The sequence below is a fragment of the Anser brachyrhynchus genome (genome assembly GCF_964034855.1).
Source record: "Anser brachyrhynchus genome assembly, chromosome: Z".
NCBI classification, from domain to species: domain Eukaryota; kingdom Metazoa; phylum Chordata; class Aves; order Anseriformes; family Anatidae; genus Anser; species Anser brachyrhynchus.
The window spans coordinates 68,774,199-68,789,445 of NC_137697.1; the positions used below are offsets into that span (position 1 = coordinate 68,774,199).

The following is a 15,247-nucleotide window of genomic DNA, read 5'->3' on the forward strand; positions in this document are numbered from 1 at the left end:
GGGGCTGGAAAATGCAGATGCTCTCATAATGTTCTTGTAACTCAGCTGGCAAGATAGAAAACAGTTTGGTTCATTCTCCTCAAAGCTTTGTGCATCTAGCAGGGCCTCTGAAGGCAAAAAGAGGGGACAATCTCAGTAAATTGTTACCATTATGTCTCCCCGGTTCATGACTGTACAGTACACATCTGGAGACATCCTGTGGAAGCTGAACAAAAAGGTGGCACATTTACACGAGACTTTGAGGAGTAGCGAGCATCCAAGAGGAGGCTTAAACCACCTCATGAATGCACCACACTGCTGGCACCCCTTGCTCGTGCTCTGTCCCTAAGGGAGGGTGAAGGGCTGCCAGAAGTCGCAGTGAGGGACAGCTGGGTCTCACGGGTGGTTGGGGGGTCGTCACATGAGAAATGTCGAGGCTTCAAGGACAGCTGAAGGGGAGTGCTGGGGCCATTTGGGGAACAAGGTCTCGCAAGGGCAGCTGGATGTGGGTAACCATATCAGTAACAGCATGTAAGGGTGGGATAGCCTTGCTATCATTATCAGAAGTACCAAATACAGGTACAGCAAAAGAAGAAGGAATGGGTAGAAAAATGAGGGGAGAGCTGGAGGGTAGGGTACCACCTAAAAAGCACCATCCCTATCTAACCACTTTCAAAAATTACCAGTCCATGTTCTCCCTCTCCCTAAATTCTGTACAGGTGTAAATGTGTTTCCCCATGCTTTGTATGTGAAAGCTCATACATCCTCTGTTAACAACCCAAATACAGCCAGCATGGACCCCAGAGCAAAACGCAAAAGCGCTGTGCAAGCTGCATCCTCAGCAAAAATACCATGCCCAGCCTCTGGAACCACAGAGCCTGGAGAAGTCTACTTACTGGTTATATTCTCCATCTTAAAATCTGTAAAAAGACAAGACAAGACATGAGGAAGGGTAGTCATACAGCTGGGTGCCAACTTGGGAGCGTGGCCGTGGGAACGCGCCAGCGCACGGGCGCAGGCAGGACGGTGCCCACTTCACAGCCTTTGCTTCTGCTGCAGGTCATGGGTGGCATCCTGCCCCCCTCCCTCGCCAAGAAAGCAGCTCTGCAAACGACGGGCAGCACGCAGCCTCTTACCGAAGAAAGGGATGCGGGTGCAGGCACTGGGGTCCTGGTGCAGGCTGGGGAGCCTGTTGCACTCGGGAAGAGAGAGCAGCATCAGCCCCGGCTTGTAGATCCCCCTCTGAGAGTTTTCCTCCATTGAGAGCCATTCCTTAAAGCAGTAGAGATCCTTTACAGCAAGGCAATTCTCTCTACATCATTTTGCAAAAAACAGTGAAATACAGGGGTCAATGGCTTGATAACAGCTGCTGCACTTAGCAGTGATGTGCAGGGGTTATGCAGGCTGACAGAAAACCATTAACGGGGCTACACTTCTTTAAGCCAGTCTGTCTGGCTCATAAACCATAAAGGAAACTGCGTAAAATGTAACAGCTTCCTCTAGGAAACCCACAAAACTACATTTTTAATGAAGCAGGTTTATGCTCAAGACACAACACACATCGCTGTCTGTGAGTTCACTCCCATCTTTTCCTACACATTCACTGCCATCTTCTAATAATAACTTGTCTGGGAGTTATCTTAGCATTTTTGGTACATTCTAAAAATCTTACCTGTCTTCCGTAAATATTACTTAAATCTACCATCTATTCAAAGCAGGTGAGCAAAAAAATTAATATTTTCTAGGCTAAATATTTGCCTACATCTTTAAACTCACAGAATCAACCGTGAAATTTTCTTCTTTTCTCCATAGACACCTTTCTCTCCTTTTTTTTTTTCATCTGCTAACTGTCTGCAGCAAAACCTTTACAGTGCCTGATGAAATAAGAAACCAAACTGCCTCCTACCTAATGTATTGCCTCCCTAACAATGTGAAACATTCACTGTCAAGAGGTGCTGTGGATGTTTAAATGTTCTTTAGATCTGAAGCTGTTTTGTGAAGAAGGCCAAGACAGAAATATCTGCTCTGGAAAATAAAAAAATAAAAAATGAAGCTGTACCATATTGGAAACTTAGATTGTTTGCTGTATTATTAATTTGTCAGTGATTTGTTTATTTTTTCAATCATTCATTTTTGAGAGCCTGAGTTGCAAAACCAGCTTTGAGGTCATGTGCAGAGATGATTTTTGCTGAACTCGGCTGAAGTCCTTTGAGGATGCATGTCCTTCCTGGCTACCATAGAACAACACAGTAATGCAGGAAAACACTCCTGGCATCCGTGGTGAAGGCTTTAGCCAATTTCACCACCTGGTGGGCTGCTGCAATCTCTTTTCTTGTTGTCTACCAACAGCTTTGGCAAAAGCAGATAGCCAAAAGCTTCAGTGATGACCACCAACACTGAAAACCTTCTGCAGCACCTGAAGGATGGAGGCCACCAGGAATTTTCCCAGGGCAGCAGCTCTTTGCAATGGCAAGGGATGCTCTCCATAGCAGCAGGCTGAAGCCATTGAAGGTTCAGCTGCCCTGCTTGTGGTTTTAGCCCATGCTGGTTCGCTCCTTCCTCACTTCCATGACAGCCAGAATGTATCCAGATGGCGTAATATTTTAATTTTATGTTAAACAACATGTGGAACAGGAATGACTTTCTGAAGTAAGAAATGCTTAGCTAGGGAAATGGGAAAACCTTGCCTCCGGGGCACTGCCCGACACTTGGGAGACCTGGATTGCATTATCTGCCTTCACTCCCAGAGCCTGGGCATCCTTGAACATGCCCTGTATTCAGTGTGCAACTGCAAAAAGCCAAAAAACATTCCTCAGCAAGCTACTGCATTAAAGGCAGGTTGTCTTCACCTGCCAGCCACCGCTGCTGGTAGGGGAGCATGGTGAGGCTGCCGGAGGGAGGGACAGTCGGTCTCCTGCAGCTGAGGTCATGCCATTGTTACAGCACTTAATCCCCAGCAGCAAGAGCTTGGTGAGATCATATGCAAAGATTACTTCAGAGTATTATTAGAAATTTTATGTAATGTAAGTGACAGGGAAACAAAGATTAGGAGCAGCCGAGTAGGACAGGTGGGACCACAGCCCACAGAGCACTGTTGAAGAGGAGGTGGGGGCACGCAGACCAAGGGGAAGAGCTTTCCAACACAAGACTCTTCCCTGCAGCTGGACACTTCATATCAGTAGCGGTCAGAAGAGAAACAGAAGGATTGTCCCCTGCTATCACAAAAGCACTCTGTGTCAAAAGGCAGAAGCAATCAAGAATTATGAGATTAGACATCACTTTCCCTTAAAAACAGGAAAATTCTAATTCTAATCAAATTGCATCTTAACTTAAGTGAAGTTTTTACCATGTTCTTCTCTTCCATTCCACTTTATCTTGTTTTGCCCACTAATTATTTTTATAAAAGTTCTGCACAGCTTGTTTTTCAGTTTTTGTTCTAGCTAACTAGCTTCCAAACCAAAATTTCATGGGAGAGAAGAAATGTTGCAGTGAATAAGTAAAAAAGACAAAAACACATGGAAACATAACAAGGGAAGTCAGTCCCTGAAAAAAACAGATTTCTACAACCTCTGGGATAATTAAATTCTTACTCATGAAGCATTTCAGCTGAAAACTGGTGTTGTCTAGCCAGTTTCAGCAGAGAGGTATAAAACTGTCAGTAGAAAGCAGATAAGATAATTGGAAAGCAACCAAGACTGTGCAAAATGTGTTCAAGAGCCCTCTGGGGTCTCAGCTGTTCAGAAGGACGTACTAGATGCCTGAGTTATCAAACGGAGCATGGGGCTAGGCTTTGGGATGATGAGTTCTGGGGACAGGAAACTGGAGGGACATCATCCCAGGGATCTTGTGAAAAAAGACACATTTAAATCCATGGTAAAATCACTGGGAAAAATCGTTAAAGGAAAAAGAAAATGGATGTATCTGCAGATTGGCTCGTGGGTTTGAAGGATGGTGCCAGACTGGTCCACTAGGATTTAGGCATATTTGCAAAGGCTTTGCCTGCTAGCTAAATATCCTACATGAGTGCAGAGAGCACGACGATTTATACCACTCAGAAGTGCCCAGGGAGAGCAGATCTCCATTCACAAATCCACTTATGGTCCTGCAGGTCCACTTGTGAGCAGGGGGAAAATGAAGCCAGCGCCATACCCAGCCCTCACTGATATGTCTTGTGGAGCACTGTGCAAGGTCTTTCTCTGATAAATGGGCCGTGCATGTGTGGCTGAGATATAAATACTGTCACACATCTTGAAAATAGGCAGATAGACCGTGCACTAAAGGGCACGATGACAAAGAGCAGCACATCAAGGCAGTGGGGAGGAGCCTGCCAACAAAAGGCAAATTTCAGCACTTGTTTGCAGGATTATTTGTGGGTATATGCACACACACTTCTTTCTCAGGATATATGCCACGGCTGTGCTGGCTGCGCAATACTGAACAGCACAGGCTCCAAATGGAGAACCCAACTCACTGTCAGGCTTCGCACTGGGGTTTTCCTCTGTGCCTTTGTTTTGGAGCTATGGAAGGAGGAGTGATCAGAAAGGCCCTGATTGTGAAGACAACATGCTGTTGACTGTCCTAAAAAGCCCCTGCATAACTGGAAAAATAATTTCCAGTAGACTACATCTGGCCCACATCCAGCTGGTGTAGCGCTGCCTGTGTTCTTGCCATGTATGCAGACAGAACAATCATTTCAGTCGAAGCATCAGAACTGGGGCCTCTCTCCCAGTAAACCTTGATCTGAATAATCTGTTTCAGGATTATGGTTTCAGAAAAAGAAAGCATCACCCCAGAAGGTCTACAGGGGGCTGTCTTCTGCAGGGAGCACCAGGCAGTCCTCGTTCCATCGCAGGGAGCTCCAGCAGATCCTCAGCCAGAGGCAGGGTGCAATGCGGCTATGTATATTTAGCGCTCACAGAAAGATGAGCAGCGGGAGCTTCAGTGCTGAAAAGCAAGACCTATGGGGAGAGCGTGGAGAAAGCTGGCTTATTCCAGGCTGAGAAGCTGGGGAAGGCTTCGTAAAATCTTGCTGTGAAGAGAGGAGTGAGGAAGCTCTTCTCGGCGGCCACAGGGGAGGACAGGGTGCAATGAGGGAGGGCTGCCCGGTGGGTTGCACGGCCCCTGTGCCTGGGACGTGCCGCACAGGCACCTGTCAGCAGGGGATTAGCTACAGCACGGGATGCTTTGCTCCCTGCCAGCCCTGTTTGACTGCACATTGCTCTGGCTATGCGAGGACACGTGTGCCAGCGGGGAGGTTTGGTTTAGCAGGTGCAGTTACACTGGCAGTGTCTCCAGAGCAGTCTTTTTCTGTTCCATCATTGCGGTGGTGGGAAGTGCTGAATGATTAGTGTCCTACCTTGGCCACATCAGCTCCACATTCTGTGCCCATATTTAGTCAAAATTCCAAACTAGCAATGACTTTCTGATAGCAGCAATGAGTACACACTGGCCTAGCAAGATTTAACCGATAACAATGTGTTAATTACTTATATCAATCGTGTCATTCAAAGGGATATTTCTTTTCAGCACCTGCCACCAAAAGCCTGATATAACACAGACCCCTGGGCCTGAAAGCCACTCTGAACCCCACCAGTGAGCACAAGGAGAGCTATGTCAGGTCCAAGGGGTGCGTACAGAGGGGAAAGGAAAGGAAAAACTCATATAAGCCCAGGGAGACCATTTCCCCTCAGTGCTACTGCAAAGCCAGGTAAACTCTCGCCATTTCCAGCCTCCTACGCATCCATCCCCACAAAACAAAAGTGAAAGATGAACATTTCTTGTCACTTACCTGCACACGGGCTTGGGGGCTGGCCCAGCTCCCGAAGGCTTGCACTCCTGGAAGATGTAGTTACACAGCAGGGACTCGGCGGCCGGTCGGCAGAAGGAACTCACCATTTTCAGCTCAGTCCAGGCAGTGTGCATGAGCAGCTCTTGGGTCTCCTCAGGGTCAGCGTAGGAGGAGTTGAAGAATACGAGAGCATTGCTCGCCAGGATGGCACTGCACACCTCACCTCTGTATGTGCTGCAGTAGCCTGTATCGCCCTTGTACAGCTTGCTGTTGGGAACAAGAGCAAACAAACCAGGTAAACCTGCAGCCTTGCACAGCTGCAGGAACAGGCACCAGGTACTCAGCTGTAAGACTACAGGTGAGGAGAAGTGGGTGTGCAGATACAGGAGCTGAGAAGAGCTAACACCATCCCAACATGGGGCTGCTGCAGAGAGCCACGGCATGAGCAGGGGCAGGAGCAGGCACAGCCCTGAGTAGCTCAGAGCACAGCAGGCTCGGCTCCTTCTGGGGCTGTTCATTTATCCTTCCTGTGCTTTTTGCATGCAGCATGGTGTGGCTGTCATCCCTCCTCCACCAGAAGGAGGCCAGCTCCCAGCACAGGGCCAAAGGATGTGCCCCAGCCCGGGTGGGCACTGCCCCTGGGGCATACCTGGGAAAAACGCCCCTCCTGCCCCAAAGCATGCGGGAGGAGCTGGGGGTGCAGCTGTCCCCATTGCTCAGCCACCAGCATAACTGGGGTCAGGGAGCTCCATTCTCAACGTGCCAACCATTTGGAGCAGCCAGCAGAGCTATTTGTATCCTTGCCTTTTACTGCTCTGCCCAAATAATCCCCCATTGTCAATGCCCTGGGGGGTTCTCACTGTTTTTCTTAGGAAAGCTGGACTTACATGGGCAAGGGAAGACAGAGGACGCCCAAATTTCTGCTTTTCAGATGCTGCACTCAGTAGGTGACACTCTCTGACCCCAATTTAGCTGCACTGCTTTAGGGTCAATTGATTTTTTTATTCCTTTCCTTAGCTGTTCACCATTTTGGCACTGGGCAGCTTCCCCGCTGGTCCCACGCTGCCTGTGGTGCCCACCTCAGCAGAGGTCACATCCTGCACACTGCCCGTTGTGCCTCCTGTGCAAGGTGCGTCCTTGCCATGCCCCGAGAGCCACAAGAGGGCACGGGCACACGTGGGACAGCTGTGCTTCGGTGGGCTGCGGGAGCAGCCTGGCAGGATGCCAATGTTACCAGCACACCAGTGCTGGCATCGTGCTTCCTTGCTTTTTTACAATCCTCGGAGTGACACGGGTGGGAGAAGCAGCACTAAGGTGTTTCTCAAAAGGCCTGGCCACAGAAAGGGCATTTTGTGTAACAGCTGTCGAGAACAACTGCAAGAGAGGAGCATCAGAGCACTGCACCCACGCCCGCCACATGGACACGGGTGACGGCGTAACGCCTAGGTCTGCAGTCAGCACCGGAGTCACAAAATCCCTTGCTAACACCCTGCGCTGATCTCGCACGCCCCTCTGAAGGAGGTGAGCCCTCACAGGCAGCCCTTGCCAGCAGCACAGCAGAGCCATTTGCTCAGATTTCCTTAAGCTCTGCTCTTTGCTCTGAGCACTGCCAGATTCAGGCGAGCCCTCGCATTTTCCTCCCAGACTGATCTGCCTGTGCCACATGTAGAAATATGCTAGGGCTCCAAAAATAGAAAGCCAGCCTAATCGTTCATCACTCCAGAAAATATTTGGCAAAAGTGCACCTCCGATCACGGACAAGTAGCTTTACCCATCCACAACTTTGCTTCGAAGAAATATCTAAACCTCTCTTGCCCTGATACTGTGATCACTGTACCAAAACACATTTATTGGCTCTGTGCAGACAGGAGCTTAACTTGCTCCTGTAAATTTATAAGGTTGATGAAGCCTGACTGTGAACAGAATTCACCCCAGAGTATTCTGCCCACTGCCATATTTTAAGCAATCTACTGATATGTGATCCACTACTGGCTTGATACCAAGGCATCCTTATCTCACAGGCCTGGGCTCTGTGCATGCTGTATAAAGAGCTCAGTATTGCCTTCAGGTGAGCCTCACACTTGGCATCCAGAAACCCACTCCCTTTATTTGAGCAAAATCCACCATATACCCTTGGTTCATCATCATTCCCCTCCCCGGCCCACAGAAAATCCCCAGGGATCCACACAAACCATCCTTACCTCCACTCTGCCAGGGAGGCACCAGGTCCAGCAATGGTGACGAGCCAGGAGAAAGAAGAAATGGCAAAGACATCAGCAACATGTCATTGTACCCTCCGTGGTAACTAGGATTTCCATGACAGAAAATCTGTCTGAGATCTGTAAGCTGTCTGGAAAGGGTGCAGCTAACTTGTTTTGCCTCTTCTTGTAGGGAAGAAGAGAAGGGCAGTGGGGAAACGAGGTGAGGAGGTGCGCCACTGACTGCAGACCTTGCTGAGGCAGGTTCTTGCACCCTAAGTCCGTACCTTCACCTTATCCCTTGGGCCCTACATAACTGGCAGGCCACGTCCTGTGTTTAGTGGGATCCCGCATGGGGCCGGGTGGCCGGGGCTTCTCCCCCTGCCCATCCCCATCAGGAGATGTCCCACCAGCAGAGGTTACCTGGGCACGGCAGCTGTGTGGGCCACATGGGACCACGGGGCAGCAGGAGGGATGCAACCCCCCGAGGAGCTAACGACCTCTTGGGAAAGCTATTTTCACCTTGCTGTTAGGCGACACCGATGTTGGGCCGCGGCCACGGCTTCCTCCACATGGATGGGCTTACCGAGTGCTTCTGGGACACGGCGTACAAGACGGCACCAAGCACTCAGGAAGCGACAGCTGTGCCAGTCTCCCGGGTGTAAGAATATATGAGGAAATAGCCCAGTGGGGGAGGCACTGGTACTCAAATTTAGCCCCCTGTGAGCCGTTAGCTCACCAAGTCGTACCCTCTGCCTCCACCTCCCACCCGTTTGCTTGCCCCCAGCAGGAGAGCCAGGGCTATGGAAAAGTTGTGAAGGACCCCCACCCTCCCAGCATACCTGAAATGCTGATGGTTGCGGCAGCTTTCGCAGCACCAAAGGTTTTGCTGTGTTTGTTGGTGGCGAGGCAAGTGAAAAGGCCAGGTCGGGTGACGTACACCTGCAGCCTGGAGTCAACCACTCTGTCCTTGACGCTTTCCACTATAGACCCTGCAGAAACCTAAGAGAGTAAAAAGCCCGCTGCGGTGGTGTTTCCCAAAAAGGCAAACAAACAAACCAAACGAAAACCCAAGAGACCCACCCCCAAGCACTGAGGTTGACTGAAGAAGATGCAGCGAGCAGATGAAAGTGGCAGAGAGCTGAACCAGAAGGCACTATTTTGCTGCTTTCATAGCTTTCGCAGAGAAAAGCAAATGTTAAAGACCTCACCTAGTCCATGCTTCAACAGTACTTTTGCAATTAATTTTCAGTTCCAAAGGTCTCAGGTTTTTGTGGCTAGTTACTGCAGGATCTCTGCTAGCAGATTGTTTGCCTACTCATGCCTTAGCAAGGAAGGGCACAACATGGCTTTGTGGGCTCATGCCTGGCTATACGGATGGAGAGAAGAAAATAGTCTTGAAGACATTAATTCTGGATTAACACAACCACTGCCACACCTAAAGAGCAGTGGTGTGCCAAGCAAACGATCTGTCTCCCACACTCCAGCAGATACCCAATAGATTTTCTTATCTCGCACCTGGAAATGTGGAATGGGCTGCAGATGTGGTGACATTGGCCAGCTCTTTTCCTAGGTGAATGAGCTTGGAGCCTGCTGACTTTGGCTAGTCAGACTTGGTATTATCCTCAAGTCCTTCGTGCTCATTTGGCACTAATTAAATCAGAGGACAGGGCACACAAAGACTCTGCCTTGCAAAGGCAGTAGCACCAAGCTTCATTGCCTGCTCTATTCTTCACACCATTAGGAAGCAGCAGGAAAAACTGAAAGGAGATGTGGTCATCCATGGATCCTGCTGGTGCAGCTTGAACCTAAGGACAGTGAGAGTTGTGTCACTGGATCCATACGGGCAAAGCGCTCTACTGACACAACTAGCTGAGAGATGAGACAGATTAACCTGACCTTCCTGGAAGACAGGAGAAATTATTTCAATGGGATCTCTATCTGCTTCCAAAGATATTAGTGGTGATAACTGAAAGGCAAGAAAGGATGTATCAGTGTTGTGTCACGTCTTTAGGAAGCACGTTGGTTTGTCTCAAAAAAAAAAATATATTAATACACAAAGTAATGCATTTGTTCTGCCTCACTCAAGCTTTGCTCAAAGATGTGGGGTGAGGGAACATGCATGGGAAGAAATCCCTTAATCAACAGACCAACACCATTATTGTAAATATTGCATCAGAGATGGGTGGTATGCTGGTCACCGTGCAAATGCAGGGACCAGGGATATTTTTTGGCATTATCAAGTCAATTCAGGTAGATGAGAACTCTGGATAATTTTTCACAAGCTTTTTTTTTTTTTTTAATTGTAGTATTGTTCAGATTTATTTTTACATTTTTTTTCTCCCCAGAACCTAGCCAGCACTGAGCAGTGTATGCTGTGGTCTGAAACAATTCCTCCCCCTTCATCCAACATGCTCTTCTTCTCCAGATCTCACCAGAACCCCAGGAGAACAGGCTGTCCCAAAACACAGATCCTCAATGCATTGAGGTCTTTTCAGAGAAAGGGTGGAAGACCTTCACCAGCCTTCCAAAAAGAGACCATTGAATTCTTCAACTTTCTTGTTCTCTCAGCTACTGTGAAGACTACAGACAGGAACATGGCCTTTGGCGTAGTCATTGGCAATGGTGGCTAAAAAGGGTCTCAAGGATATGTGTAGTCCATTCAGAGGACTACGGCAGTGGCCAGTAAGGAAATCTGGATGGATGCAGGGGAAGGGACCTGCCTGCAAGACTGAGCAGAGAATATAGTACAGAATATTATATAGCTATATTATAATAGCTAAAATACGGAAAATGGGGCCTAATAAGACTGGAGGATACAATAAGGCTTAGTGGAGATAAAAAAGGTGAGACAGCCTGCATAGTAGACCAGGCTCCTTAATAACATATCTTAATACATGGAGAGATGGGGCAGGGTGGTTTCTTCCTCAGGAAGGAACTTCCATGAGAGGATTAATTGGTCCTGTTGGACAAGCAAGCCAACAGGAATGGCCGTGGCCAGCCAGTGGCCAGAAGGATCCAGGGCTGTGGGGAGACCAGTGAGAAAGAGCAGAGGTGAATCACTGGTCTGCACACAGCTGCCTCTGCAGCACTGTGCCTCAGGGCCGCACATCTTTTAAAAAGCTGCTGGAGGAACATGGAGAATGTAAAGCACGACCACCATAACCATGTGAGGACTGGAGGAAATCCACGGCAAAGAGGGGCTTGGAAGGAGTCCGGTGTCTTCCTGCTGGAGAGTTGCTGTGATGGTGGTGGGCAGCTGCACTCCTGGGGGGGCAACACTGGGTGCCAAGTGGCCTACACATGGACATTAAAGCCAGACAAATTCAAAGCAGGCACCCATATTAAATGGTCAGGATGATTAATCCATGGATCACCCATGTTAAATGGTCAGGGTAATTAATCTATGGGTCAATTCCCTGTGAGAAGCAGTGGGCGCATACAGGCCAAGGGTAGTATGCTCAAGAGAAGTTAGCTCTACTTACGTGCCTCAGTTTATGTTATTTCGTCAAATAAGTCATTTTGTCATGCTACTGTTAGCACATTAGGAGAAAGGCCAGGAAAGGTGGCTGCAGAAAAGCTTAAACCCACTATGAAGTCCTCTGAGATACCCAGCCCAGGAGGAGCTTGCAAGCATCTCAAGCATCCTTCATCTCTGGCTTTCCAGATCCAGGCGAATCAACCTGTGCAACATTTGGGTACTAGGGAGAGCATTTCACAGACAAGAATACTGCAGAGGGCAGACAAGGCAGCCTTGGCCTGATCACACAGCAAGCACTGAGAAAGGCAGGAGCAGAAACTGGGGCCAAAAAAGGACTTACAGCTTTCCCGTTTTCCAGCCAGGTGACAGTGGGGACCGGAGCGCCTGCCGCCGTGCACCGCAGCATCACCACGGAGCCGAAGGTGACATTTTGGGATTCGGGAGCCTTCAGTATTCTGGCAAAAACTGCAGGAGAAGACAAAGGCACCAAGTTGAACGGCTGAGGGTGGTCTGATGTGGGGGTGTTTCATCCCCAGCAAGTCTCGAAATAGGCCACGTCCCTGCCAATAAAAGTGGAGCAGAGCACAGGCTTCCCAGCAAACGACAGTCTTGGGAGGGGGATGAGGAAGAGAAAGAAAGAGGGCAATGTGGCTGTATTCGACATATTACAGACAAAATTTTACCTCTGGAAATCTATACACAGCCCCATTGTGCAAAAACCACGGGGAGAGTTTGCAGTGAATATGAGGTGAGTTACGATTCAAAACCACCCAGGGGACCACCAGGGTGGCCACTTAATGTGAAGGTTGGGGGTCAGACAAGCTCCTCCGTATGGTCGTGGCAATTAAGACTGACTGTGGATACCCACAAACCCTGGCATTTTCCATGCCATGAGTGCCTGCCCTGGGGGGAGAGAATCCATCATATGGGGGCACAACCAACAAAGGCTTTGGGAAGCTGAGGCTGCAGGGAGGAATAAGGCTTTTAAAGTCACTTTGCACCTCCACTGCTTCTTTTGTGGAAATATGGTTACTGGACAGCCTGAAGACAAGGCTTTCCCCTCCCCAGAAAAGATAATTTCTTTTTTTTTCCTTTTTTTTTTTTTTCTGAGAAGAAGAACTTAAGTATTTTTGCTGCAAATGTGTTTTAATCCAGAAACACAGCTCTTACGGCCTCCACAAGCTGTATTTCAGATGCACTATTTGGACCACAAAGAGGAAAGCAGAGAACGGAGGCATTTCCCATGTGGAACATCTGAGTTTTGACCCAAAATTTTTAATAGAGATGCCTGAATGTCTGTATAGAAGCAGGCTGAATAGCTCTGTGCCATTTCTTACTCCAATTTCTCATGCTTAGTGAGTAATGATCTCTCCCTACCTTCTGGGAAGCACAGCAATGACTAAAAATCTCCATCGGAAATTTTAGTAAGGGAGATTCTCCTGGAGTTCTGAGGCAAGCATTATATACTGTTTGCCACTTCTGTGACCTGTATGGCTCCTCTCACCAAAATATCTGACCGCATCACAATCTTTTGTGTCTCTGTTTGCCCAATCTACTACTGCACCTCTTGGCATTGGCCACAGGTTGCCCCCATTTCCAGATGAGACCTCCAAACCAGCGCAGTGAGGGGACAAGTGAGGGTCCCCTGGCAGACTGAATGTCTGTCCCTGCCTTTGGGATGTCTTCTATTAACAGCAGGGAAGGCTTCTTCTGAAAAATGTCAGTTGGAATGAAAAAAGCATTTACTTTCCACATACTCCTTCCATCCCGTCCCAGCCTACACAAAGCTGAGCTTTGTGTTAACAGAGCACCTAAGACCATTTTTTTAGTAGATAGGCAGCACCAGGAATGCATTTTAGCCTAGAAACTTTGCCTCTGTGGAAGCACAGCCATTCGATTGGCTCCTGGGCAGGGTTTTTTGGGAAGATGGAATTCAGCAGTGACAGGGTAGGAGGACACATGTTGATCTCAGCTCCCTGATTCCCCCTGCGCATCGCCCCACAGGTGCTGCTTACTGGGGCAGCGCAATGCCTGGCCAGGGACTCCTCTGAAGAATAACAAGCAAAATGAAGCCTTTTCCCAAGGTTTCGCTCCAGGCCATTAGCACCAGATGGTTGTGAATTCCACCCCCAGCACTGTGGGCCAAGCTCATAATTACATTTATACTTCATTTGGAGAAACACTAAACTTTTGGGCCAGTCCTCTGGCAGCGGCTACGTGCACATGTCTCCTGCTGAAGCCAGCACATCGAATCCCAAAGCCAGAATATGGCCCTGCATGCTTTTCTCATGCTGCTGTTACTTGAACAGCGTGTCACCAGGACCCTGCCTGCTCTGATCCTGCTGCTCTGATCCAGTCTTGTTAATGCCAAAGTTACCAGCACTCCATTAGCCATTATCTGATATTGGCATGCGTGCTATCCCCTGTACCTGCTGCTCTCCCAAAATCTGCATGGAGTTGTCAGACAGGAGAAAAAATAGGCACCTTTCAACAGACATGGCAGGTTTATGGATGGGGAGCAAGATCAAATGTGGTCCCCATCAGGGGGGAAAGGGGGGGGCAAAAATCTGGATCCTGCTCCTCTGGTTCCCAGACACACACTGAGGACAGTACTTGTCTCAGCAGCCAAGGCACTGTTGGCTTGAGCACAGGGAAGGCAAAGCCTGACACCATTCCAACCTAAAGGACCAAATATGGGGGAAAAAATCACAACAGAAGATATATATTAATGTGTTTCTAGTGTCAGCTTCACTTCTGCTAAGGCACATCGGGCAAACGTATTGTTAAAGATGTGTTTTCCCCCTGGATGGGTTTTCTCCCCAGTGCCACTGTTGGGCACCTTGGCCAGCAGGCTTGGAAAGGATCTCTCGCCCTTTGTCTCGGTTGTGGTACGTACAAGAACCACAGGTGTCTTGCCCAGCACGGGGAGGATGGCTTTTGGGCTGACTGCAGGTGGGCCAACAGAGGAACAGGCTGATCTCCATGGCGTGGAAGGCTGGAAGCTCTCTCAGTGCTGCCGTGTGAATTTCTGTAGTTACAACAACTTACAAATTCCATACTTTAGCACTTAAAGTATTTATATTTACTTGCTTTTTTAAAGTGTTTTACTTAAGGTTTAGATATTTAACTGAAATACTCTAATATTTTTTTTTTACATTATTTTATTCATGAGAGATTCTCCAGGGCAAGGGCTGGGTTCCTCAGGTCCCAGTGGCCTTTCCAGCACCACTGACAGGCACACACAAGGACACATCTTCTAAAGGGCTCTACCTTTGGGAAACCACCAAGAAAAAATTAAAAGCCTTGAGCATTTCCCTCCTTCCCTCTGTGCCTGCTGCTTTGCACTGACATCCAGGGGATGTGGTAGGACCTCTGGGAGCATTTCTCAGCCCCATCACAGGCATCATGGGAAAACCAGGGTGGGCTGAGTGCGAGCAGCCAGTGTCACTCTCCGCCAGGAATGGAGCAAGGCCACCAGAACAAGCTCGAGGTCCATTGTGGCAACTGTACGAGTGACAAAATCTGTCCTATAGATAAATGGAGGAAGCCAGCCCCCAAAACTATTACTTTTTTTTTTTTTTAATTTTTTTTGGAGGGGGGGGTTATTACACAAGCAAGAAAAGAGGCGAAGGAGAGGAAGAAGTGAGGACCCTGACAGTGCCAACCTAAGCAACCTAAGGAGGCATAGGCGGATGAAAGGCGGGAAGAGGAAGGAACAGGAAATGGCAATAAGTGTAAAATTCACATTATTTGCTGCGCTCAGGACACCATTTTGTTTTCACTATGCCTCAGAGTGAAAAT

General features: G+C 48.6%; 1 protein-coding gene across 1 annotated transcript in view; it reads right to left on the reverse strand.

The window, feature by feature from the left end:
• The window catches only part of MUSK (muscle associated receptor tyrosine kinase), a 55,782-nt gene that overhangs the window by 18,640 nt on the left and 21,895 nt on the right, over window positions 1–15,247 (reverse strand). The window contains exons 6-10 of the mRNA XM_080574556.1: window positions 11,787–11,911; window positions 8,789–8,967; window positions 5,768–6,034; window positions 1,116–1,291; window positions 876–899 (exon numbers count right to left, since the gene is read on the reverse strand). Coding sequence (XP_080430682.1) covers window positions 876–899; window positions 1,116–1,291; window positions 5,768–6,034; window positions 8,789–8,967; window positions 11,787–11,911 — 771 coding nt within the window. The remainder of the gene's footprint in view (window positions 1–875; window positions 900–1,115; window positions 1,292–5,767; window positions 6,035–8,788; window positions 8,968–11,786; window positions 11,912–15,247) is intronic.